Genomic DNA, 23,960 nt, shown 5'->3' with positions numbered 1-23,960 from the left:
TATCAGCACAGTGATATGATTGTACACTATTTATTTGCTTATTTAATTATATAAAATAATAAGCCTTTTTGTTATCTCAGGTAAAAGTTGCTTTAAAAGCGTACATAAATAGACAGTGTTCTTATTTCAAAGATTTTTCAATGAAAATGTTCAAAAAATGAAAAATAAATAGACCAATAAGCGCGAGAGCACTGAACATGCACGCGCGGAACGAAGCGGGCGTTGAGAAAGTGTAAGTACACGGACCTCTTCTCGGGTAACACCGGTGGTAAGTGTCTGGTTTGGGGATTGGACATGTTTTTAAAGAGACCGAAGAGCTAAAGAAATTTTAAAAATGTTTAAAAACGTATGCAGGGTTCACTGAATATGTTTGCATCGAGTTAAAAAACCGGAAATTCGCGTTTCGACTAAAAAACTACAGCTCTGAAGACTCAGCATGGCCGACCAGAGGCTGTTGTACATCGGTATATTATAACGAAATAACACACATGCATGTGTTCGACCTGTTATTACTGGACAGAACGGGGTTTTTAAATCTTTTAAGTGAACGCTTAAAAGATTTCAAGCAACTGAAACGCACATAAGGGTTTTATGTCGGTGTTATCATTTCTCACAGTTAAAGTGTTATATTGAAATTACATTGCTCTCAAAAGTGAGATAAACTAATGTTTGTGTGTCCTTTGTGTTCATTCAACAGATATCAAAGCTGAATCGAACAGCTCCACACCTGCTGCAGCCGAGAAGCCCCTCTGGACTCGCAGCGATAACGTCTTCAGGTTTAACTTCTTCCCTGACAGTTCTCCAGCAACTTCAGAGAAAACACCTGCATCGGACTGGACTGAGCCAACGAGCCAGATTTCCTTCACTGAACAGGGCTCTGCTTTTGCCTTCAACTTTCAAATTCCTCCTGCAGAGGACATGGACACAACAGACACCCCAAATACTTCTCAAGGTGACCGACAGTGCGTCCCAGAGGAGAAGCCTCCCCTTTCGCAGGAGGTTGAGTCTCCACCTGAACAATCTGAGCAATCAAAAACAAAGAAGAAGAAAAAGAAATCAGGGAAGAAAAACCCCTCGAGTATTGAGCCACTGCAGAAGCCAGCTGAGGAGAGTGAAGGTGCTGCAGAGGAGCTGGTCAGTGCGCAGTGCTTTAAAGTAATTACAGTGGGTTTGAGGTGAGCAGTTTGATTGGTTGATTTTATGTCTGAATGTGTTTTAGAGTCAAGAAGAGCAGCTGAAAAGGGAGCTGGACTGGTGCATCGAGCAGCTGGAGCTGGGCCTGAAGTCCCAGAAGGGCACACCGAAGCAGAGTTAGTGAGATTTGTACCTCAGAAGTACTATGATGTGGTTGGAAGGGACATGCAGTGAATCCAAGTGTGAACGTAGCCTAGACTAAACTAATATTCAGGATTCTTTAATGTTTAATCTATGATCTAAACAAGATCATACAAAAAAGTAAACTTCTAATCATGGTGTCACCTATTGAATATGTTCTCCCTTCAGAGGACGAGGCCTCGCGTGCACTGAAGACTCTGCGCAGCTCCAAAGCTCCTCTGCCCAAGAAGAGGCAGGTGATGAGAGCTGTAACTGGAGACTACAGAAAGAAGATGGAAGAGGAGAAGAGCAAGCAATTCAAACTCATTCAGAGCGGTGAGTGAATTTTGTAGCAGCGGATTCATTAGAATGGTTAAAAACTGCAGCTGGCTAACGGGTTTCTCTGTGCCCTGATAGAAATTGCATCAGCCCAGGTCAAACTTGTGTCAGAGTCCCCAAAGAAGTCTGTTTTCCACCGGAGAGCTGAAGTCAAAACTCAGACATCGCTTGCTGAGGAGAAGCTGCAGCACACTGAAGCCCAGGGTGCAGAGCTGACGCCGCAGACTCAGGAGGCAACACCGGCTTTTGTTTTTATCCCATCGAAGGAGGAGTTTCACTTCAATTTTCTCTGATTTGTCTGTCCTGATGCCAAGTCCTTCACAATGCATCATGCTGGAGCTAAAGTGCTACGTAGGCTGGCAGAACGGCACCACCAGAGATCTGCGGACAACCTTCTGGTGAACGCTGAAGATATGAGAAGAGAAGATGTCACAATCTCTGTGCTTACAGACAAAACCTTTAACTAATACATTTTTACAAAGCGTGATCCATTCACTGAATTAATGTGATTGCTCAAATCTCAAGAGAAGCTTATTCAAGTCCATTCAGGCTGACAGCATGGCGACTCGAGACATGTTACCATAAATACTGGAGTCCTGTGGATTACACCTGAGGTGCCAAAATATCTTGTATATTTAGAAAAACAGACAAATAAGTTTTTGTTGGACTTCTAAGATAATAATCATGTTAATTCAGAAAAAATGGTTCAAAGCATTCAAGTTTTTTTTATCATATTGCTAAATAAATACATTTTAAAAAATAAAACTTTGGTATTTTTGCTTGTAGTGTCTTCATTAAATGCAATGATAAAATGAAATAAAGATTTTTAAGTAAAATCTGAGTTTACAGTTAATAATCCATATTGATTCATAGTTTTTTTTTCATCACTAAGGCTAACATATATTCCACAAAGGCTTTATACATTCAAAAAGGAAATGCACCTCTTGATTCAGTAACTTGTAGAACCACTTTAAGGAGCAACAACTTGAGCACTAATTGTTTTCTGGGATTAATGTCCTCTCCTGGGGATGTTTATAGCATTAATGCTACAGCAAACTTCCAAAACTTCTACTTTTCACAGCTGCTGATGAATAATTTAGTTAAGTATTTGATTAGCAGTACCTTGCTGCAACTTATCCAATTAATTCTTATGGAAGCAGTAAGGATTTACTGCCTCTAGTTTTGCACACTGCATAGTCCTGTAAAACCTTCCTTTTCACGTGACTGTATGTACCACTTTTTATTAAAAGGGAAACTGGCTAAGTTAGCTTTGATTTACTCATATATATTTTAAAGTTTAGTCACTAATCTCACTTTATGTTCAATCATCACTTTATACAAATATGAAAATGTTATTGTTAATGACTGAGTTAAGGTTGATTCTTTAATTTGTCACTCACAGACACAGTCAAAATGCCTCTAAAACTACAATACAATTACAAAAAAACAAAAAAATCACAATCAATGAAAATGTACACACAAATGTAAAAGCCACTGGAAGACATCAGATTGGGCAATGCATATCAATCGAATTTCCTGATTATTAATTCACACACGGTTTTTTTTAAACTGTACTTTACATTTACTTGAATATTTTGATTAAATGATGAAGTATTGCTAACTCCATGATAACACACAATAACACTGAATATGTTGTAAATGATTCATAGACTTTTAAACTCAGCCTGTGTGTGTAAAACAGAGAAGTTGACCTTGAGAGCAAACATGAATCAAGAGTTTGTGTAAAGAACATACATGCCTGTGTTTATTTCCCGTTTAAGGAAGCGTGATTCCTCAGATTTTCCCTTTAAAGTGTCTCTCAGACAGGATAGGGTGGTGCAAGGCTCAGCACGGACACATTAGAGTGTGACACACAACTAGAAAAGTTTCGGCTGCTGAGAAAACAAACTACCTGCTGACTGTAAGTTTGAACTCGTTATATTTTTCTGCACTCTGAAATACTCGTTTGCTTCTGTTGTCTTCTGAGCATTTAATTAGTTTATTTCACTGTGTTGGTTTTATTCCAGAGACCAAAAGTTTAGACGCTCACCTCGCTAAGCTAAATTAGCCAGAGGAGTCATGAGCCCTGTGAAATTACCGTTAGCTTTAAAGTAGCCGCTATTCGTGAGCCTGTATAAGTCAGCATTGTTTATGTTTTCCATCAACTGAAGCTACAGCATTTGGGGCTTCTTGCAGGCTCGTAAGCCCCTGGTTTTAAAGTTTGAAACCAGGGCGTTGCAGTTTGTTTAGAGCAGTTTATGGTGTCTCTGTTTTCCAGGAGAAAAGGGTGAAGATGTCCGAGTTAAGCGATGAGGCCAGTGAGTCAGAACAGCTGGGTGCCAGCCTCTCCCTGTGGCTGGGTGACTCCCTGGTGCGAGCTGAGGAGCTGGATGTCCCTCTGGACCTTCACACCGCCTGCTCCATCGGCCAGTACGACGTGGTGGCTGAGTGCATTAAAAAGTGAGGGCCTCTTAATACCAACATTTCCACACGGGCTAATATCCTCCACAGCTTATTCACATAACTGTGTGTGCTTTCAGGCGTGAGGTGGACCTGGATGGTAAGAACATTGGAGGATGGACCCCACTTATGTATGCGTCCTACATTGGTCATGACAACATTGCAAATCTGCTGCTGGAGGCCCGTGTGAATGTAAATTCCACCACCGCCAAAGGACTCACACCCCTCATGCTGGCGGCAAGCTGTGGGAACGAAAGTATCGCATACTTTCTGCTTCAGGTACAGAATCACCCTGAAGGGGGGGGACAAAACAATGGCTCAAAGATTTGTGATGATGTGAAGCCTCAGAATGACAAAAAGAGTTTGAAAAGAGACAGAAAGCAAATAACAAGTTAAAATAAACTCCAAGAATTAGATGGGAAGCAGATGGACAGTAACTGAAGGGTAGATCCAGCCAAAAAAAGATGCAAAATAAACCCCAGCAGTTATAATGGCATGTTAAAACAGCAAATAATACACAAGGCACACTTGCATGCGGCCTTTTAGTCTGTGAGCATCACTTCTCTGAAGGGTAATGTCAGGCCACAGGGGTATGTGTTCTCACAGCCTACCCACGTGTAACCTTTGTTTTAGAGGTTAAACTAACATACAGTGGTTTCTTTTTGCCACTGTGGATTTCCATAAGACAATGAGTTTGGATCTTTATGTATATATATTATTGTGAATGCAATAACTCAAGGATGTCACTTGAAGGAGGAGGCTGAGGGGTAGCACTGTCAATGTTTTTTCTGCATGATATTGAAAATAACTGTGGCTGTGTTTCGAAGACGTGTTTTAAAAATCGCCTTTTAAAACTAACCACGCCTATCAACACTACTGCTCGCGTGTAATTTTGCCCTGTTTAGTAAATCTGGCCTTGGGTTTGGATTCAACTCTTTTTTTAACTTTAAATTTTATTGTGAACATTCAGCATTTTTTTTCTTTTCTTCTTCCTTTTTTTTTTCTTTTTTTTTTTCTTCCTTATTAAACCCGAAAAGCAAGGGGCTGATTTGGAGTTGAAGGACTCTCGAGGCTGGACCGCTCTGTTCCACTGCACAAGCACAGGCCACCAACAGATGGTCAAGTTCCTGCTGGATAACAATGCTGACGCCAATGTCAAGTGAGTGTCTTTATTTGCTGTAAAAAAGACCATCAAAAAAATAACAATCTGTTCACACTTTTGAGATTTCCATGATTCTTCCCTCATACACAGGGAGCCAGGTTCTGGCTTCACGCCACTGATGGAGGCTGCTGCTTCTGGGCATGAAATCATTGTTCAGTACTTACTTGATCATGTAAGTAGGTTACTGTGCTGGAACATACTCGTGTGTGAGTGCAAGTGGTTATGAGTACTTGGTCAGCCAGACCATGTCATTCTCCTTTTTTTTGCTGCATCTCCATCTCCTGTCCCTCTTCATCATCTTAAAGATGGAGCCACATCACTGGAAAATGTAACTGACATGACTCGCACACCGCTGAGGATGGGTGGTGACGTTCCTTTCTCACAATTTGGTAATCCTTTGAATTTTCAGAAAGTTAAAGTGGACGAACGCAACACCAAAGGTGAGACGGCGCGTGCTCTGGCTATGATGTACGGCTATACCAAAATTGTCAGCCTCATTGACTCACGTTCTCCAAGAATGAAACCAGGTACTGGTTTAAACAGCTCAGCATCTAAAATTCCTGTCTTTACTAGGTCTTTCATTGCCTTTTAGTTTCTAATGTTTTTTTTCGGTGGGGGGGGGGGTTTGGTACGTGTGTTCTGTTTTGTCAGGACACTTTGAAGATCTGAGCTCCTCTGAGGACTCGGACAGCGCACCACCGAGGATACGGCCCAGCCGAAACCGAGCTAAAGGCATCAGCATCCACGATGGGCCTCAGGCCATCGCCAAGTTCCGAGTAGGAGGCACCAGCAAACTGTGTGGTACAGTGTCATGTAAAACATCCGGTCTTCAACCTGTATCTGTGCTGAGCCACACTTTGAACACCACGTTTGTTCTAGTTATGAAGTTAAATTGCAAAAAAAAAAAAAAAAAAAAAAAAGCTGTTTCTAAGGGTTCCCACAGGTCCTTAGAAAGTCTGAAATTAAAGTAAAAGAAATAAAGGTCTTAAAGTGCCTTACATTTCCAGTAAATCTGCTCTTGGTGGTTATTTTTAAGATTGGTAGAAAAAATCAGATTCATTTTTATTACGTTTTTAAAAATTACTGTGCTTTAATGTGATTTGTTTTGAGTTACAGTCTCTTTATTATCACAGGAATTTACGCATACACATTTAAAATTGTAGCTACATGAATTCACCACTAGGGGGCACTTGTACTTAAAGCAGATACAATGTAGATGTTTTACATTCAACTTTTCAAAATTTGTCTTTCAGGTCATTATATTTCATCTGACTCTTATTATGTTTATTACATTGGTAAACAAAAAAAAAGGGTTAACAGTGACAGCAGGTGTGAAATCCTTCCAAAGTACTGAGGGCAAGCTTTAAGTGATCCTGTGTTCCTGCATTACTGTACTCTGCAAAATCCTTGTGGAGCTGAAAACAAAAAAGGTTAAAAATTAAAATTGTAAATGTGAGGGTGGAAAGCATTTTTTCCCTGTAAAGTAGAGCACATTATTCATGCTTCCATTTATAATAACAGCTGTGTTGTTAATGTCATATTTGCACTCACAGATCCTCCTGCCGCCCTGCCAGGGTACATGATGTTTCGTGGCATTGGGGAACAGAGCGAGGGTCTCTGCTACCGTGATGTGACTTCGCCTATCAATGAACTGGATGGCCAGAGCAACAGCAGCAGAGGTGTGTGTAGGTGTGTGTGTGGGGGTGATTTAAAGAAAAAACAAAAAAACAAAAACCTCTGAGACCAACCCTGAACTCTGATTTTTTTTTACAAACCTGATGGGAGTTGGTTAAATCCACTCTGGGTGCATGTGTGGGGGGGTCTGAGTCACCATGGCAACAGGTAAATACAGAGAAGAGCGTCTATCTGACTGTGAAATATGAATGTGTGTCAAAGCAAAGTTTCTTTAAAAAACCAAAAACAAACCCAAAAAAAAAACAGAAGAAAAAAAAGTAATTTCAGCAGCATCCACACAGTCATTATGTACCCAGCTTAATTTCAAATAATACAGGAATTCTACCAGAAATGTGAACTTGTGTTTTAGGTCTTATTTTTTTCAGCTCTCAAATGAAAAAATACAGATCATGACAAAAACTGTGTGGTTTGATACATCTGTATGAAACCACACAGTTTATGCATATGAAACAGACAGCTGTTTCATATGCAGCAGGAGGGGGGAGGTCTGAGAGAACTTCTGAGTTTGTTGGAGAAAACTTACCAGTGAACAACTCCCAAAAAAATACAAAACTTGAGTGGAAACTTTGTTGATTGTGTTTTTCTCAATATAACTGCAGATGACAGTCCATTCTTTGACCATGACATGCCCACCATGAGGAGCAGCAGCAGCAGCAGTGAAGGCCTGCCTCATGTGGTCGGCCTTAACTGGGAGGGCTCTGTGGAGAGTAACGAGGTGAACACAAGAGTCTGCAGTTTGGAGGCAAACTGTGTTCGTCAGTGTGTCGTGATAAATAATTGCATCGTTCTCCATCAGGACTCTGACCAGTGTAAAAAGAGCAGCCTTCGCAGAGTAAATAAGAGTCATCACTCAAAAGGCAAGACTCGCTACGGGAACAGCGATGGAGCTCACTCCAGTGGGACAGCAAACTGTGGCGCTGGTCTTCCACCTTCCTACACTGGCCCAAAGGTTTGTGTTTGTTCAGGTTTCTGTACGTTTATTCAGATTTCATTGAGTTCCTGGCAAGGACTAAAATCTCATCTTCCTGTAGGATCTGGCAGAGTTCTTGGAGCAAATCGGCTTTTCGAAGTATCTTCCGTTACTTGAAGAGCAAGACATTGACCTGCGGATCTTTCTCACCCTGACAGAAAATGATCTCAAAGAAATAGGGATTACGTAAGATGCTGCTTCTTCCTCTTTGGGCTGTATCTATAGGGGTTGCCATAGCAGACCATCTGCCTCTGTCTCACCCTATCCCTAGCATCATCTTCTGCCTTCTGTTTATCTTTTCTCCTGCCTGGCAGCTTCATCGTTTGCATCCTTTGTCAGTATATCCACTCAGGCTCCTCTGCTCATGTCCAAACCATCTCAGCCTTTGTGTCCAAAACTCTCAACCTGACCTTTTCCTTTGATGCACTCCTACATAATCCTGTCCCTCGTGGTCACTCCCAATCATAATCTTAGCATCTTCAGCTCAGCCTCTTGTCTTAATGTCACTGTCACCGTCTGCAAACCATACATCATAGCACGTCTCAGTACCATCTTGTAACCTTCCCTCATCATTTCAGATTTACCCCAGTATGATCCATGTTTGTAGTCTAATGTTTTGAAACTCTGTTCTGTCCTCCAGTCTGTTTGGACCCAAGCGCAAAATGACTTCAGCCATTGCGAGGTGGCACAGCAACGCTCGACCACCCAGCGATGCTCTAGAACAGGCTTACGCCGACCAGCTCGAGGCTGAGATGCAAGAGATGGCCATTCAGTTACACAAGGTAAACATGAAGCACTGCAAGTGTGAGATTTGTGACTTGGCTTTTTCTCACCTTGCTGAATACCTTTTGCATATGTTTTTCTCACCTTCGCAGCGCTGTGAGGAGGTTGAGAGCCTGCAGAGCCAGGTGTCTCAGGAGAAGGAGCTGCGCACAGTAATGGAGGGTTGTCTAATGGAGGACAAAATGGCATGGAAGAAGGTCCACGCTGAGCTGGTGGAGAACCACCGGCTGGCTCAAAACATGAGTGCCATGCTGGGGAAGGAAAGGGCGTGCCGCGCTGAACTGTTCTCCTGTTTGACCACAGACGGGATCAGCAGCTCTGCCACTGCTGGGGAAGGAACAGGTGTTAAAGGTGAGCTGAGGTGGACTGTGCTAAGTTTTGGGTTTACAAACGGTGACTTTTTTATTTATTTTTTTTGTAGCTGGGGAGGGAGCAACGTGTTCCGGTATTCAAGAGCTGATGAAGAAGATGGATTTGTATGAAGAAGAACTGGGTAAGAAGGTTTAATACTCAGTGATTTTAAGTGGTTTAGTGCAGTGACTTAAGTATAATGGCATTGCCCGCGTGTTACATCATTACAGCTGGAAGTCTGCAAACCCTGCTTCAGAATCTGAGGCGACTGAGTGCCCCAGAAAAAGTCTCAGATAGCTGGGAACGACCCTAAGCTTTTCAGGTGACACAAACTCGCTGACACGGAAGATTTGAGGAGCTTTTTAGCAATAGCTGAACATAATTTGCAATTGTCATATTTTTGAAGGACCTTTTTGGAGCACTTGACGGAGGGTGATTCGCCACCCTGAACAATGTCACTGAAATGGGAGAAGGCCAAATACGAGGCCAGCCACGCCAGGGCCAGAGCGGCTCAGGGGAGCGAAGCCTCTCTGCTGATCATCTGGGATTGGCTGATGAGCCAGAGCTCGCCAGATGTGGACGAGGCTAACAAGGGCGATGCAGCTGCTGCAGGAAAACGACAAGCAGGCACAAGGGTACCTGACCCTGACATGCCTGTGCTGGTGTTTGTGGACTGCTGTAGATGGGCTGTGAAAATGCACGAGGTGATGGAGGGAATCGTGGATCAGGGGTTGTAATACTGTGATATTTCTACGTAACTGTACTCAAAAGTATGAAATGTGGTTGAAGTGATGTTTATACCACCAGATGGAGAGTTGGATTATAAAAGCAGGTTAGTAGTCAAACTTAAAATGAGCTCTGCAGTTTATTTGAATGAAATCTTGTCATTTGTATGTTATGTTTTTGAAAATAATGTCCTGCTGAATGCCTTTTAAAGAACGTTAGAGAAGATATTAAAGTGGGTCTATTATGCACATTTCGAACTGCATATTTTGGTTATTGGACTCCACCAGAGTTGGAATAATTTTTGTATATACTGGACCACTTTAGCCTTTATCTTTGAGGACACCATCCAAGGTTTGAACATGAGGCGTGAGGCTGCTGTACTCACACACAGCTCTTTTTAATAATACAAAGATCCAAGACTGAAAAATGTGAGCACCCACTGTGGTAATAGTATGATAGCACACAAGGAAAAGCAGTATAGGTCCTTCAGTGTTACAGCGATACATTATTACTCTCACAAGTCTTCTAATTCTGCAGACATATGCATATGTAGACACTGAGCTATGGAGACTGATAAATCCCCAAAATCTAAAAAGAAATTCTATATTTGAATATCAGTGAAAACCTGCCTACCTGTACAGATATTTTAGGATGTAATCATAAACCAAACTTGAAAGGTGCCCAAATTTAATTTTAGTTTCATTCTAACACTCTTATTGGGATTTGCGGTGCTCATTGGGAGTTTGTGTTCAACTTGAGTAGATTTATGGGATGTATGCAACATTTACAAATGTCTTCAGTGTCTTCCTCTTAAATTCTGAATCACTCTCGTCACTTCTGTATTTGATGTATGACTCAGACACTCCAGGCTCAGATCTTTGGTCTCATATCTACATCATCTTTCTTACAATATAAAGTACCTTGAGATGATTTATAAGTATAAGATTTGGTGCTAAAATGACATTACCCTGAATTAATGTGGTGGTTCAAACGAGTCTATTTGTGTGGTCAATATTTAATCTGTCAACACTACAGGGCGCTTCTGCACAGGCTGAGCCTCGGGGTCAGGGAATACCCGTCTGATTGTCAAATGTCTCATCTGAAAATCCACTACTGTGCCCGAGGCCTTGGTGCTAGTTCAGGAATAGTGACACTTACTGCTTAGCTGCAATTCTGGCACATTGTGGATGTTGGCCGATTTTTAGCCTGCAGGTTTTTCAATAAGCACAGCCTTCACACATCACTGCTCTCCTCTCACAGCAGGACAGCTCCTGTTACTTCAGATGGAAAAATGTGACATAAGCAAACTTTAAACACCTGGCTAAAGTCCAAGTCTTAATTTTTTTTGGCAGAACTGCCAGCCGAGTATCTACGTCACTATTAAAATGTGCATCTTAAAGTGTAGTTTTACCTCAGCTAAGTTTAGAAAAAGATGACGTTCAGGTATGTCTATGATCTGAAATCTATGTAGTATTTCCTGTTTGAACACTAATGTGTGAGGCTCCCTAAATCACTAGTTTGTTTATTAAATGTACAGTAGACAAGATCAGTGAGCGGACGACTATCATCTATAACACCTGAAGTCACAGCGGTGTCTAAAATGACGTAGAGTTACTTAGGACTGGGCTGATAAAAAATCTCTGAATCTCTGAGATGTACATGAGCAAACAGGTGCCTTCAGGCTACACTTTTAAAACTACCCAAGAAAAAGCAGTTTTGTTGAGGTTCGTCGCTGCAGAAGCAGTCTCTGCTGGCTCCAACTCTGATCCGTTTTCAATCTCACCAAATGTGAGGCACAAACTACGACATGCACTCCAGCGCAATGTGTGTTTAGCTGCTGGACTAGAGACTAGGCATGCTGGCAGGCAGCCAGTTGGGATTTCTGGCCCCATGGGAGTAACGTGTGGTCGGGTTACCTCGAATGAGAGTTTATTCACACTGACTCGTGGAGATTGGATGTTCTATATGAGCACTTCAGAATCAACGTGAAAAAGTGTTAATTTAGTATTTATTGCTTTAACATACTGCTAGAACAGAGAGCCGTTTCCTCTCCAGTATAAATTAATGTACCAATATCTACAGTACTTCAAAATAAACATTATGTACGAAGACGAGCAAACAATTCTTCCTGTACAGTATTCAGGGTTAAAAACTGTAAAAAGCAGCATACATCTATATAAACTTTTGCTCATACAAACAGAATCAAACATCATTTGCGAACATGTGATTGTATTTGTTCTTGCGTAGCCGTCCAGGAGACACATGTAAACCTCTGATTCCTTCTGGTCTAAGCTCACTTCAAAGCTGTCCTCCTTTTTCCTGGTGAGCAAACACTCCAGGTCCACGTAGAAGGATAAAGACATCTTGTCTGGCTGTTTGTGTGTGTGTGTGTGTTTCCGTTTCCCCACTCCCACAGAGGACCAGCTCTGTTAACAGTAGTTGTGAGCAGCTCAGGTGTACTCGCACAGGTGACCGCAGCCGGCAGGGCAGTGAGCGCTGCTTTTGAGCCAGTTCATCATGTGCTCCAGATGTCCGCCGTGGCTGCAGCCCTGACACCACACGAACAGTCCCTTCACCACATGGTGACACACGGCGCATACACTGGCACACTGGTGGCACCTGAAGGAGAGACACACGGCAGCTGTCAGACCTCATTCCTGTCAGTTTGTGAGAAACCAACACTCACGCAGCACATACAAGCTGCAACTCTGGAACCCACCCAGTATAGTCACTGGTTCATACTGCCCTATCACTTTTTTTGTGGTCTTTATTAAATCAGAATAATGATGATAAACAGACTTGGGTCGAGTAATTATTCTGACGAAAGGTGGAAAAAAAAAAAAAAAAAGCAGTTTAGTTGCTTTAAGACAGGTTTTTTTTTTGACAATGTAAAACCTTTATTTATACAGATAATCTCATTGAAACTCAATGTCTCATTTAAAAGAAAGCCTGTTCCAGACAAGGATAATAAAATTGCAATTAAAAATAATGAAAATGGTATTATTTATATTAAAAACAAGAAGTTCCAAATTCAGAGGAGCTCCTAGACAAAGGTTTGAATGTTACTCCCCTTTCCACCTTAACCATTTGATCACCCAAATATCATACAGGCTGCCTGGACTTATTTTGTAATTTTGCTGTAAAATTAGAAAATAATTAATCTTTCATGAACCATTCAAATTTTCTCACCATTTGCTCTGCACACAGGACAAAATTAGGTGGAACTGATTTTTCTGTTTGTGTTCAGACAGTGATACATGGTGAATGCTTTATGTTACCATGATGCACCGAATATCCCTGTAATTATCGTCTTCTGTTCTTTCTAAAACTGTTTCAGTTTTGTCTCTAGCATAAACGGTGAGGGAATTATGGTCACTTTAAGAGTTCTCCAGGTTGGACACTCCCAGAACACTTAACTGAGAGCGTCCAGGATGCATCCTTATCAGGTGCTTGAACTTTAAGTCACTCCTTTCAGTGTGGAGGAGTATCAGCTCAACATCCCCTCCTGACCCCACCTTTAAGGATCAAGCTCAGCCACCCTTTGGAGAAAACTGATTTACATCGCTTCTGTCCCCAATGTCATTCTTTCAGTCACCACGTTGAGCTTGTAGCCACAAGTTAAAGTAGGAACAGAGATCTAAAGTTTCACTTTTTCACTCCGTTCTCTCTTCACCACAACTGATGCAGCGTCCACATCACTGCAGATGCGGCACTACACTTGGAAGTCGCTGCACCACTCTCCCCTCACTCATGAACAAAACACTGAGGTATTTAAACCGAGGCCTTAGACTTTGAAGCGCTAATTCTTATTCAAACCATTTCACATCTTTCTGCAAACCATCCCTGAAGAGAGCTGGAGGTCATCGTCTGATAAAACCAGAAGAACCACATCATCTGCAAAAAGCAGAGATGGAGACCCCGAGGCACCAAAGTGGACATCAACTAAAAATTCTATTGATGAACTGAATCGGTAACCAGCCAGAGTCCAGTGCTCACTGGGAACAGGTCCAATTAATCCTGACCATACGAACCCAAAACACCATCCCAGAACTATTTCAGCACATACACTTTAATTAAACGGTGCCACAGTGTTCATACCTGTCACAAATCCAGCCCTTGTTGCTCATTGGTCGCTTGCAGTTGCTGCAGTTGATGTGCAGTGTTGTTGATGTCTGGTTCAGGCAAGTGATGGCGCTGCACGTGCTCAGTTTGATGACCTCATTGGACACGTTCCACAACTCGAATCGCTGCAGCAGGTCTATGTAGGACATGTACCAGTGCTCCTGAAACGGAAAAATAAAGTAACTGCTCAGACTGCAATCCATGCTGTCGCTGTATCACTAACCTTGGATGTTTTTTAAGCTACAAATACAATTTAAAGTCATATAAAAAGGCCTTAAAGCCGCTGAAACTTGCTGTATTTTTATTCTACTCGTTTTTTAAAACCTATATTCAAAATTCAGCTTTGCCAACAGGAAAACATGCTAAATTTCACTTGTTTCTAACATTTAACAAAACAGAGTTTATTTTTTGTTTCATTAACTGACCTGGGTGAGGTCATCGATCTCTTTGCGGATCCGATCCCCCAGAACAATAAGCACCGACACAGCCATCTGTACATCGCCCTGCTCAGCGTAGTAACTCAGCATCTCCCGCACAATGGGGCAGAAGAAGCTGGCGGGCAGATGTGGACTGAACAGCGGCTGGGAGATGGAGATGAGAGAGAAAGATTCGATGGGTGTCAAACAGGTGACTTCGGCCTCGTTGCCGCTGACGTGCGGGGAGTCGGCCTTGTCCTGCTGAAGGTGCTCCGGAGCGGACGGGTTATCCACGATCTCGTGGCGCAGCTGGAAGGCCTCCTGGGGCAGCGTGTACTCCTGCTCCTCTGTTGAAATGATAGAAGCACAGATAAGAGGCAAAAAGACGAGGAGCAGGAAGACGGTTATAAACAGCAGGCGCTGACGTCGGCAACCCCTTACTGAGCAGGCGACGCTGTGACTGACCTGTTTGGTTGTCGTGCTCCATGGAATAGAGGTCGTCGTCATCCAACTCGGCGTCGCCGAACATATACTCAGGATGGCCCTCGCTGCCTTCCGTCTCCTCGTTTTCTGGAAGAAAATCAAATTGAATGTGATGAGTGTTGGTTTTTATAAGAACAACTAAGAAACTATTTGCCTACATCCTTAGGGTTTGGACTGTACTTCAGACGTGACAAGAATGCTTTGACAGATCATATAATGATGGTCAAAGTCAAACATTACAGATTAATCCTCACTAGTAACCTTATTTTTTAATATTCTGTAAATATTGCACCATCATCGCTACAGTGATTTCCTCCGCGTGCCATCGCGACAGACGGCTGTTTAGTGAGAAGTCCGGTTGACGGAGACCCATGCGAACATAACTTCGGTGCCAATTAAACCCACACAGATCGGCCTCTCAAGCGTTCTTAAAGCTCACCTTCATTATTGCTGATGTATGAGTTCCCAGGCTCCAGGTGGATGTTGTCCTGCCTGCTCTCACCTTTACTGCGCTCCAGTCTGCTCTCCGCACCCATCCCTGAACCCAGGTCCTTCAAACTGAAACTAAAAAACAACAAAAAAACAACAGACGCAAACTTTACCTTTCAGTCTATAATCGTACGCATGAATGGAGCACAAAAAAACCCAACGACTCTGTTTACCTGTTCATTAAAGGCAAGGTGCCGAGTTTACCGAGGTTGTGGTTGGGACCGGGTGTAGCGAGGTTTGCAGGGTCAGAGAACATTATTCTCAGCATTGTCCATGTAGTGGAAACCTTTGGTTCAAATACAAAAAAAAGTGATTATTCACGGCACATATACTACAAATGAGAGTTACTGCAGTACTATTTCCTGAAGGAGAGCACAGCCAGAATTTCAGCATTTGTGTTACTTACAGTGTGCTAATATGGCTTAATTTAAATAATGCAGACAATATGTTCATAAAAGAATGAATGAAACACGACTCAATTACTCTAAGCCAGGGATGGCAAACTCATTTACAAGGCCAGTGAAACTCCCCTTTCTGTCAGCATGAAGAAGTTTAACTACACAGTTAACTTCTGAGATAGCTGAATATAAGAAAAAGAGGAGCAAATTGTACAATATTTTTACATGACAAAAACATTCTGCTGTGTTAAATGAAGGAAATGTTAGGATGATTTAAAATTGGAAGATATAAATGGTAAAATTACAGAAAAAGAAAAAAAGTTTGTTTCTGTTGACAGAGAAAATATCCAGTTTTTTTTTTTAAACTGCAGAAATTTTGCAGTAGATCATAAAAAACAAAAAATAATCTATTACTTAATTACTTTGGTATAGCTGAGCTGAAAAGCATATTAAAAGACAATTAAAAGTCCAAAATTTATGCCTTCCTCCTTATTTTCCAAAGCTGTCCAGTGTATCGGATTGGAATCTTCGGCGGGTCGATTCTGGCCTCTGAGCCGTATGTTTGACACTCCTCTAACCCCTTTCTTAAATTATGGTCTACTCTGTATTTAATGATGCAGTGAGTGACTGGAACAGACAGTCTGATCTGAGCTCAAAGGATTAATCTTTAAAAGTCTCAGTGATTAACAATCTTTGGTTCCAGTTTTTTAGATGTAAAAATACAAACGTTTTCTGAATATTTTGTGATATTATGAATATTTTTAACAGGAGACTGCTAATCCAATTGTTCAAAATTTAGCATAATCCGCTCTCTTCCAGGGTCATAGTGGGACTGGAGTGTGAGGTGGGGTCACCAGTCCATTGCAGGGTTAACACAAGCACACCTATAGCCAACTGGGAACCTTGATGTAACCTCACCTGCATGTTTTCAGTCTGAAAGGGGAGACTATGCAAACTCCACACAGCCAGCTACTCTATTGCCCAATTTACTATGATGTAAAATATTATTTAAAAGAACCAAACTCTTTTCACAATGTCATCCAATACAAGCCGAAGAAAAAAAAATCTGTTTTATCAACACTCTGATGTTGTTACTGAACAGAAAATATTCAATAGCTTAATATATAAATCTCTGCATTACACGTTTCATGTCCCTAACAAACAGCAGTACATAACAGATTTGTTCCAGCCGATTGGTCTGACCTGAGGTCTTTTAAGCTCCTGGGCCACCTTGGCGTTGTGATCACATAACTCAGCAAACGGCTTCCCGCTCAGGAGGTAGAGTTGTGCCGTCTTGACAAACCAGTCCATGCGGTGACTGTCCAAGTCCGTCTCAAAGACGCTGAGAGCACTGGACACATGTGCAAACTGTTCTGTCGGGTCAGGTTTCTTGAAGAAAAACATGGGGTAGCGGCGGTCGCCTCCGGGGAACGGCTTTCTGTTGGCATCACTGGTGATTAGACTCTCCTTGGCTGCAAAAGCCAAGTCACCCAGCAGTCCAAAGCACAGGCCCTCTGGGTTAGCCTTGTCCACAGGACGTGTGGCATCCTTGAACATATGCTGGTAGAGCGTACTGTCTTTAGAGCCAGAGAGCAGAAAATGAGGGTCATGCTGGTGTCGCCACACAATTCCAGTAGTCACATCCTTGTGTTCCTCAAACGTGGCAAAGGGAATAAAAGGTCTGCGGATGTCCCACACATAGATGTTATGGTCCACCATCATGGAACAGGTGGCCAAATGAAACTTTCTCTCAGGTCGCCATTTAACTCGTGCCACTGAAGCAATCGTCTGGACGCAGTAGATCTCCTTGGCTCTGTTAGTGGTCATGTCCCAAACCTTCACCATCTTGTCCCTGCCCCCCGTTGCCAGCCAACCCCTAAAATGAAATGAGGTGAAAGGCGACAACTGTAATACACCTGGCTTCAAAAAAATGGGTCTACTGCTCTACAAGGTTACAAAAAACATGTTAGCAAGGAAAGGCTGAAATTTCTTATTTCATGTCTCATATTTCTTGTCTTACCTGTCATCAGGATGCCAGTCACAGCAAAACACCGGACCAGTGTGAGCAGTGAACATTCTCTCATAGCGGTCCGGTCGTCTAATGTCCCACAGCTGCACGTTGCCATTTTCAAAGGATGCGGCGAATGTGAAATAATCCTTCATGCTGAACTGGACGTCCCTTACACTCTCTGACTGACCTAGAAGAAACAGGGGAAGTTAAGGGATGACAGCATTACTTCTGACAAGTGAAAAAGACTTCATCACATTAGGTGAACCATAAAAGTGTTATTAGTTCAGTATCATTAGTCTAAAACTGGAGTTAACTCCTTCTTCATTAAATCACTCTTTTCCTGTAAAGAAAAAAAGGTCTTTCTTTAATTACATGGTTTGATTTTCACTGTTTAGTGAGAAATTCTACATTTTGTATCTCTCTACCACAACTACAGCAATCCAACCCTTTACAGCTTTGAACCACAGACATCAAAGGTGTCAGTATAGAGGGCGTTCTGTAGTGTACGCATTGTAAAGTTCTCACTTCACATATTCTCAACATATTAAGAAGAAACAGCGCTACTGTTTCATGCAAAGACTTACTTTACATTACACATGAAAGAGTTGTTGCAAACTAAATTACCTGAGAAAGTGCTCACAGACTCCTTCTTGCGCAGGTCGAAGCACTTCATGAAGCCGTCCTGTGAACCACTTAGCAGCATGTAAACCTCTGTTGGGTGGAAGCACACCTTGTTGACGGTGCGCTTGTGCTCAGTAAACAGCTGGTCCTGCTTGTTGCGAGAGGGTTTTCCCAGATTCCACGTTACCACCGCCCCGTTGGTGGCCGCCGTGGCCAGCAGGTTCTCCTCCATCTGATGCCACATGACATCGGCGCAGCTGAAGTTCAGCGACGGTTTGCGGCCGACACGGAGATTCAGTTTTTCCACAAACTGCTCCTCCTCGAGTGCGTAGATCTTAAAAATGTTCCGTCCTGCTACAACCACCTGCGTGGCATCACGGCACACGCTGATGGCGTTAGCCGGCGCGTCCAAGTGGCAGAACATGGTTCTGCCACTGATCGCATTGCTGCCAAGAGCTGTGGTGACCCTTGACATTTTTTCCATGTTTCTGTTGCAAAAATAATGATAATAATAGTAAAGATAATATACTTTGTCCACGCTATCAGGTCAAACCCAGTTAATGTGACATGAGGCATAAGGTAGAGAACTACAAATACAAACTTACAATAAGGCTGTTAGACTCCACCAGCAGGTGGCACTCAAGCAAAATAATAAGTTAGAGTTATACAGCACTTCCTAGACTGGGTGGCAGCATGTCACAAATCAATAATGAACTGTGTCATATGTATGTCATCTGTTAGTTAAACTTGTGTAACAGCTTATTAATGCAAATATCTAATCAGCCAATGGCAGCAACTCAGTGAACTGAGGCATGTTGTTTTGTTGGAGATGACCAGCTGCAGTTCAAACTCAGCATGAGAATGGGACAGAAAGTGGATTTAAACGACTTTAAATGTGGCATTGTTAGTGGTGCCAGACAGGCTGGTCTAAGTATTTCTGAAACTGCTGACCTGCTGGGATTTTCAAGGGTTTAAAGAGAATGGTTTGAAAAATAAAAACTACCAAGTGAGCGACACTCTGGGTGAAAATTACTTGTTGATGTCAGAGGATAATAATCAGAGTGGTCTGAGCTCATAGGAAGGAAACAGTATGTGAAATAACAGCCCAACACAACTAGACCATGCAGAAGAGCATCTCTGAATGTACAACACATCGAATCTTGAAGCAGCAGAAGACCACTAACCCTGAGTACCACTGCTGTCATGAAAGAACAAGAAACTGAGGCTACAATTCAAATTCAACCAGGCTCACAAAATCAGTCCCAATTTCTGCTTTTACATTTAGATGGTAGGGTCAGAATTTGGCATGGATCCACCCTGCCTTGTATCAAAGCTTTAGCCTGGTGGTGGAGGTCTAATCGGTGTGAGGGATTTTTTTTGGCACACTTTGTTTCCACAGTCACCAGATCTCCGTGTACTAGAGCACCTGTTCAATCCGCAGCGACTCTGTGATGCTATCATGTCAATATGAACCAACATCTCAGAGAAATGTTTTCAGCACCTTCTGACTCTATGCCACTTTTAATTAAAGCACCTCTGAAGTAGAAATGGGTTCCAAACCGGTAATAGCAAGGTGCACCTAATAAAGTGGCCGGTGAATGTTTATAGAATGCAATGACATTCTGAAATGTTGCAGTGTAATCACACTAGCCGACACGTTATTGCTTTAAGTGCATGCAGTTTCTAAATACTCTTACGTATCCTGCCTTTAGTACAAGCTCATCCTGTGGGTTTGTTGGATCTACTCATCCTCTTACAACTTGTAGCCGCTTGGTGCTCACGTGATTTACTCCACCAAGTAACATAAACACACACTAGCTGGCAATGTGGCCAGTGTTTATGCATACTAACACTTTAACCGTTCACCTTCTTAATGCCACGTGTTGTTGGTGTTTATATTTACTTCTAAATTTGTCTTTACACATCTATTTGTGACTAGTAATCGGCTTGTAGTTTACGCGTCTCCTGCTGAGTTGGCCACAAGCTGCAGAACTCTCTGTACTTTGACCATAAACATGACTGGAATGACATGCTAGTGCTAGCTGGCTAGCACCAGTCGCCGCGCAGGTTTGCCAAGACAAAGCGCAAACGCTACAAGTATTTAAACAGTCTGACAGATAATTAAAAAATCTATCAAATTAAGAAAATTCACGCGCTTAAAGTAAAACACAAACAACTTCTAAGGACAAACCTTGTGCTGTGAAGCTCGCCTTCTTGCAGCACCGGAAGTAGTATTTTGTTATCATCTCGCGGGATTTCCGTCTGAAATAACAGAAGCAACCATCCCGCGGCAAAAACTTACTACCGAGCAGACGTTAGAAACGATCTGGGTGGGTTTGTTTTTATGTCGTGTACTTCAAAATAAACGTGACATTTTCCGATCACCGCAATACATTAGGGCGAAAACAACACTTGTTAAGCGTAATGTTATTTATTTATTTGGCTGTGTGAAATAAATGCTTCTGTGTTTGCAGGTGATGGTGTGAGCTTTCTGCTGTCATGAGCGCTCTGTTTGCCTGTGAGGAGCCAGCCGCATGGAGGAAGGTGTATGAGAAATACTGGGATGTAGTGGAGGCCAAGGCCAAAGTCAAGAAACCTGGGAAGCTGCTGGACCTTGAGCGGTGGTAATCCCCTATTCCACCTTTTTATCCATGTCAGCTGCGATTTAAAAGTCTGCAGAAAGCTGCAAGCAGACCTGAAGTTGGGGTTGTATAGTGGATAACTTCTGACCTGGTTTTACCACAATTTCCTCTTGATGCCTGTTAATTTAAAATTGAATGTGCTTTTTTAAATTGAATTGAACTTGGATGAGTTGGCTTTGCTTTGACTGTAAGATGAAAGGTACACAGATCCTAATCAGTGTCTGTGTGATCAGGTACCAACAGGAGCTGCCCTCACTGATTTCAAGTCGGCCTGACAAACATGTCTCTCTATCAGAGCTAAAGAAACTGATGGAGTGGAAGCTCACTGTGAGTAATTATTTCTGGACTCTAAATCAAAAATGAAAACTTGACATTCAGGTGTGGTTAGAGGTTTACATCCCTTCATTGTGGGCTTGAATGTCATGGTGATTTGGGGCTTTTAATTATTTGGACTGTTCTTTTTTCCAGGGTGGAATGATTGCACATAGTACATCATCGTTATTGACTTTAAAAAAAAGAACATTGTGTACAAGTGAAATTATTTTGGACTTGCCCACACAGGGTCAAGATTATACATACACCCCCACTAATATTTGGTTAAATGTCAACCTCAACCAGATGCTTCTGGCATAATTCTGGCTGAATATTTAATCACTCTTCCTAGCAGAATTGGTAGAGTTCATTTAAATTAGTTGGCTTCCTGGCACAGTCCCTGCTTTTTAATTCAGTTTTATTTATATAGCACCAAATCACAGCAACATTCGCCTTAATGCACTTTATATTGTAAAGACTCTACAATAATACAAAGAAAACAGAGAGAGCCCCTACCGTCATATGACTGCCTCTATGAGCAAGCATTTTGGCAACAGTGGGAAAGAAAAACTCCATTTTAACAGGAAGAAGTCTCCAGCATAAGATAACCCCACCTTTAGATACCTCTTGTGCTCTTGTTATTGTGACCAAATAGCTCAAGCTTTGCCTTGACTGACCGTAAAACTTTTCTTTAAAAGGCATTTGGCTGGTCCATGTGGGTGGCTACAAATTTCAGTTGAGTTTGAAAGTGCTGACTTTGAGGCAGATCTTGTTTTTTAAAATCATTAAAGATGTATGCTATACAATCATTACATCCTGGGAAAACAACAGTTCAAAGTAATCATTAAAAATCCAAAATCACCATGACATTTATGCCCATAGTGAGTGTGTGTAAAAGTCTGAGTACTTCTGTATGTTTCCTCAGCACTTGCCTCCTTTACAAGTGCATCTGTCTCACACATTTCAACCACATGCACCAGTAATTACTCCTTCAAACACATAGCGTAGCTTTGAAATAGCATGAAGAGTCCTAAAGCACTCCCTTCATTAGATGTGTCCTTGAGTGGCCCTGTGGGCTTGTCTGCAGAGAGGGAAGTTCAGGCCGAGGCTGCAGCAGCTGGTGGCTTCCAACAGCGAGGACGAGGTGGAGAAATGTTCCAGAAAGGCCTTCAGCCTTCTGCCTGACGTGCAGGCCGCCATTGCAGAGCTCAGCTCCCTGAAAGGAGTCGGCCCAGCCACTGCTTCAGGTCGGCACACCATCTTTTCTGGGATATGAAGACAAACGTATGAAAATTTCTCTGGGATCCTCTCCAAGTTTACAGAACAGTGCTTAGATCGAGTAGGCTGGAACTCTCTGTACTCTGTGTAGAAAAATATATGCACTTGTTGGCTGCGTTCAGCGTAGCTTGAGGCTGACTGTCCATTTTGTTCCAGCTGTGTTAGCAGCGGGAGCTCCAGAACAGGCTGCGTTCATGTCTGATGAAGCCATGGAGAGTGTACCGGGACTGAAGCCCATCCAGTACACCGCCAAGCACTACACCGTGTACCTGGAAAAGATGACTGAGAGGACCGAAAAACTAAACAGAGGTAATGACACCAAACTGGTTACGTCGTCATCTGCAGTATAGACACTATTCATTAAAATACCACATTGGCCTGTGTTTAATGTGCCGTTTTAATGCCTTTATTATATATGTGAATGGTCATGTTGTGTAAAAGTGCTTTACCAAAAAGGGAAGAAAAAAAAAAAAAGGCTTTTGTATTGCCTCTCGCCCCTCAGTGGATCCGCTGCAGGACTGGACGCCCCACAGGCTGGAGCTGTGTTTGTGGGTGATGAGCATAGCCACACAGCTGCAGCTCCAACTTCTAAAGGACATCGATGTGAGGGGGAGCGCAGTGGGGAAGAAGTGCTCCGACAGTGAAGCTGACCAGAGACCAACAAAGAAACTCAAATCTGCATAAAACCGAACATTTTACATGAATGCCGATTTAAAATTTGTAGTTTTTTCCTTTTCCCAAAATAATAATAAAACCTTTTTGTGGTGAAGTGTTGCGGATCGACTAATCCATCACGCGTCTCGGTTAAATAACGTCAAAAGCAGTAGGATGTTGCCACAGTATTGTTCTTTATTTATATTGTTTCTAAATTAAAGCAAAGTACAATGAACAGTACAAAATAAAACAAAATATATTCATATATATACACAATATAAAATGGTTCCGTTCAGAACATTTAAAAAGTACAATAGATTGTGAAATCATTAATGAGGACTTTGATATAAATTATCCATAGGTAAATTTAGTTGTCCTTCAATTTCCTCTTGACAGAGAGGAAAAAAAATAGCTTCTTCTGCTTATTCTTTTTGTAAACGCTGTGTTGGTACAACCTCTTGTCTGGGTCTGAGAGGCTGAACCTCGTAAGCTTGGCACCATTTTATAGATACGAGTAAGCAGCTCTTGAGAAACTACCAGAGCAGCGCAGGTACGACTTTTGTCATCCTAAACTGTGGGAGGGGTTCGACTCTTGCTTTATGAAATGACATGTTTGCATGATATCGTGTGGCTCAGCATTTGCGATCATACTAAAGCTAGAAAATGAGGTTTCAGCAGTGTTCCCTCCTCTCCATCTTTTGTTCCATCTGTACTCTAAGACAGACTTCACTAAT

At 42.2% G+C, this 23,960-nt stretch overlaps 4 protein-coding genes across 4 annotated transcripts; 3 read left to right on the top strand and 1 right to left on the bottom strand.

The window, feature by feature from the left end:
• Positions 1–274: 274 nt before the first annotated feature.
• On the top strand, positions 275–2,451 carry c8h8orf33 (chromosome 8 C8orf33 homolog). Its single transcript, XM_031739285.2, has 5 exons — positions 275–464; positions 698–1,134; positions 1,220–1,310; positions 1,504–1,650; positions 1,732–2,451. Exons 1-5 carry the CDS (start codon positions 437–439, stop codon positions 1,944–1,946), a joined length of 918 nt encoding a protein of 305 aa, XP_031595145.1. The 5' UTR covers positions 275–436; the 3' UTR covers positions 1,947–2,451.
• Positions 2,452–3,491: 1,040 nt separating this feature from the next.
• On the top strand, positions 3,492–10,053 carry anks3 (ankyrin repeat and sterile alpha motif domain containing 3). The gene is made up of 16 exons (XM_031739410.2): positions 3,492–3,574; positions 3,932–4,113; positions 4,194–4,392; positions 5,151–5,272; positions 5,366–5,447; positions 5,685–5,802; positions 5,927–6,076; positions 6,829–6,954; positions 7,570–7,685; positions 7,767–7,919; positions 8,002–8,126; positions 8,581–8,722; positions 8,816–9,074; positions 9,145–9,216; positions 9,305–9,396; positions 9,481–10,053. The coding sequence occupies exons 2-15, from the start codon at positions 3,947–3,949 to the stop codon at positions 9,385–9,387; spliced, it is 1,914 nt and encodes a 637-aa protein (XP_031595270.1). The 5' UTR covers positions 3,492–3,574; positions 3,932–3,946; the 3' UTR covers positions 9,388–9,396; positions 9,481–10,053.
• Positions 10,054–11,789: 1,736 nt separating this feature from the next.
• Positions 11,790–20,611, bottom strand: wdr24 (WD repeat domain 24). The gene is made up of 10 exons (XM_031739409.2): positions 20,532–20,611; positions 18,344–18,828; positions 17,729–17,906; positions 16,912–17,584; positions 15,484–15,596; positions 15,261–15,385; positions 14,804–14,908; positions 14,348–14,685; positions 13,899–14,083; positions 11,790–12,419 (listed from the first exon to the last, which is right to left on the bottom strand). The coding sequence occupies exons 2-10, from the start codon at positions 18,822–18,824 to the stop codon at positions 12,251–12,253; spliced, it is 2,367 nt and encodes a 788-aa protein (XP_031595269.1). The 5' UTR covers positions 18,825–18,828; positions 20,532–20,611; the 3' UTR covers positions 11,790–12,250.
• Positions 20,601–23,346, top strand: zgc:112496 (uncharacterized protein LOC541336 homolog). Its single transcript, XM_031739357.2, has 6 exons — positions 20,601–20,670; positions 20,815–20,964; positions 21,216–21,309; positions 22,382–22,541; positions 22,729–22,881; positions 23,075–23,346. Exons 2-6 carry the CDS (start codon positions 20,840–20,842, stop codon positions 23,254–23,256), a joined length of 714 nt encoding a protein of 237 aa, XP_031595217.1. The 5' UTR covers positions 20,601–20,670; positions 20,815–20,839; the 3' UTR covers positions 23,257–23,346.
• Positions 23,347–23,960: the final 614 nt, after the last annotated feature.

Source organism: Oreochromis aureus, linkage group 8 (genome assembly GCF_013358895.1).
Source record: "Oreochromis aureus strain Israel breed Guangdong linkage group 8, ZZ_aureus, whole genome shotgun sequence".
NCBI lineage: Eukaryota > Metazoa > Chordata > Actinopteri > Cichliformes > Cichlidae > Oreochromis > Oreochromis aureus.
Note: the sequence above shows the minus strand (reverse complement) of the source record. Positions and strands in the feature narration are given on the sequence as shown.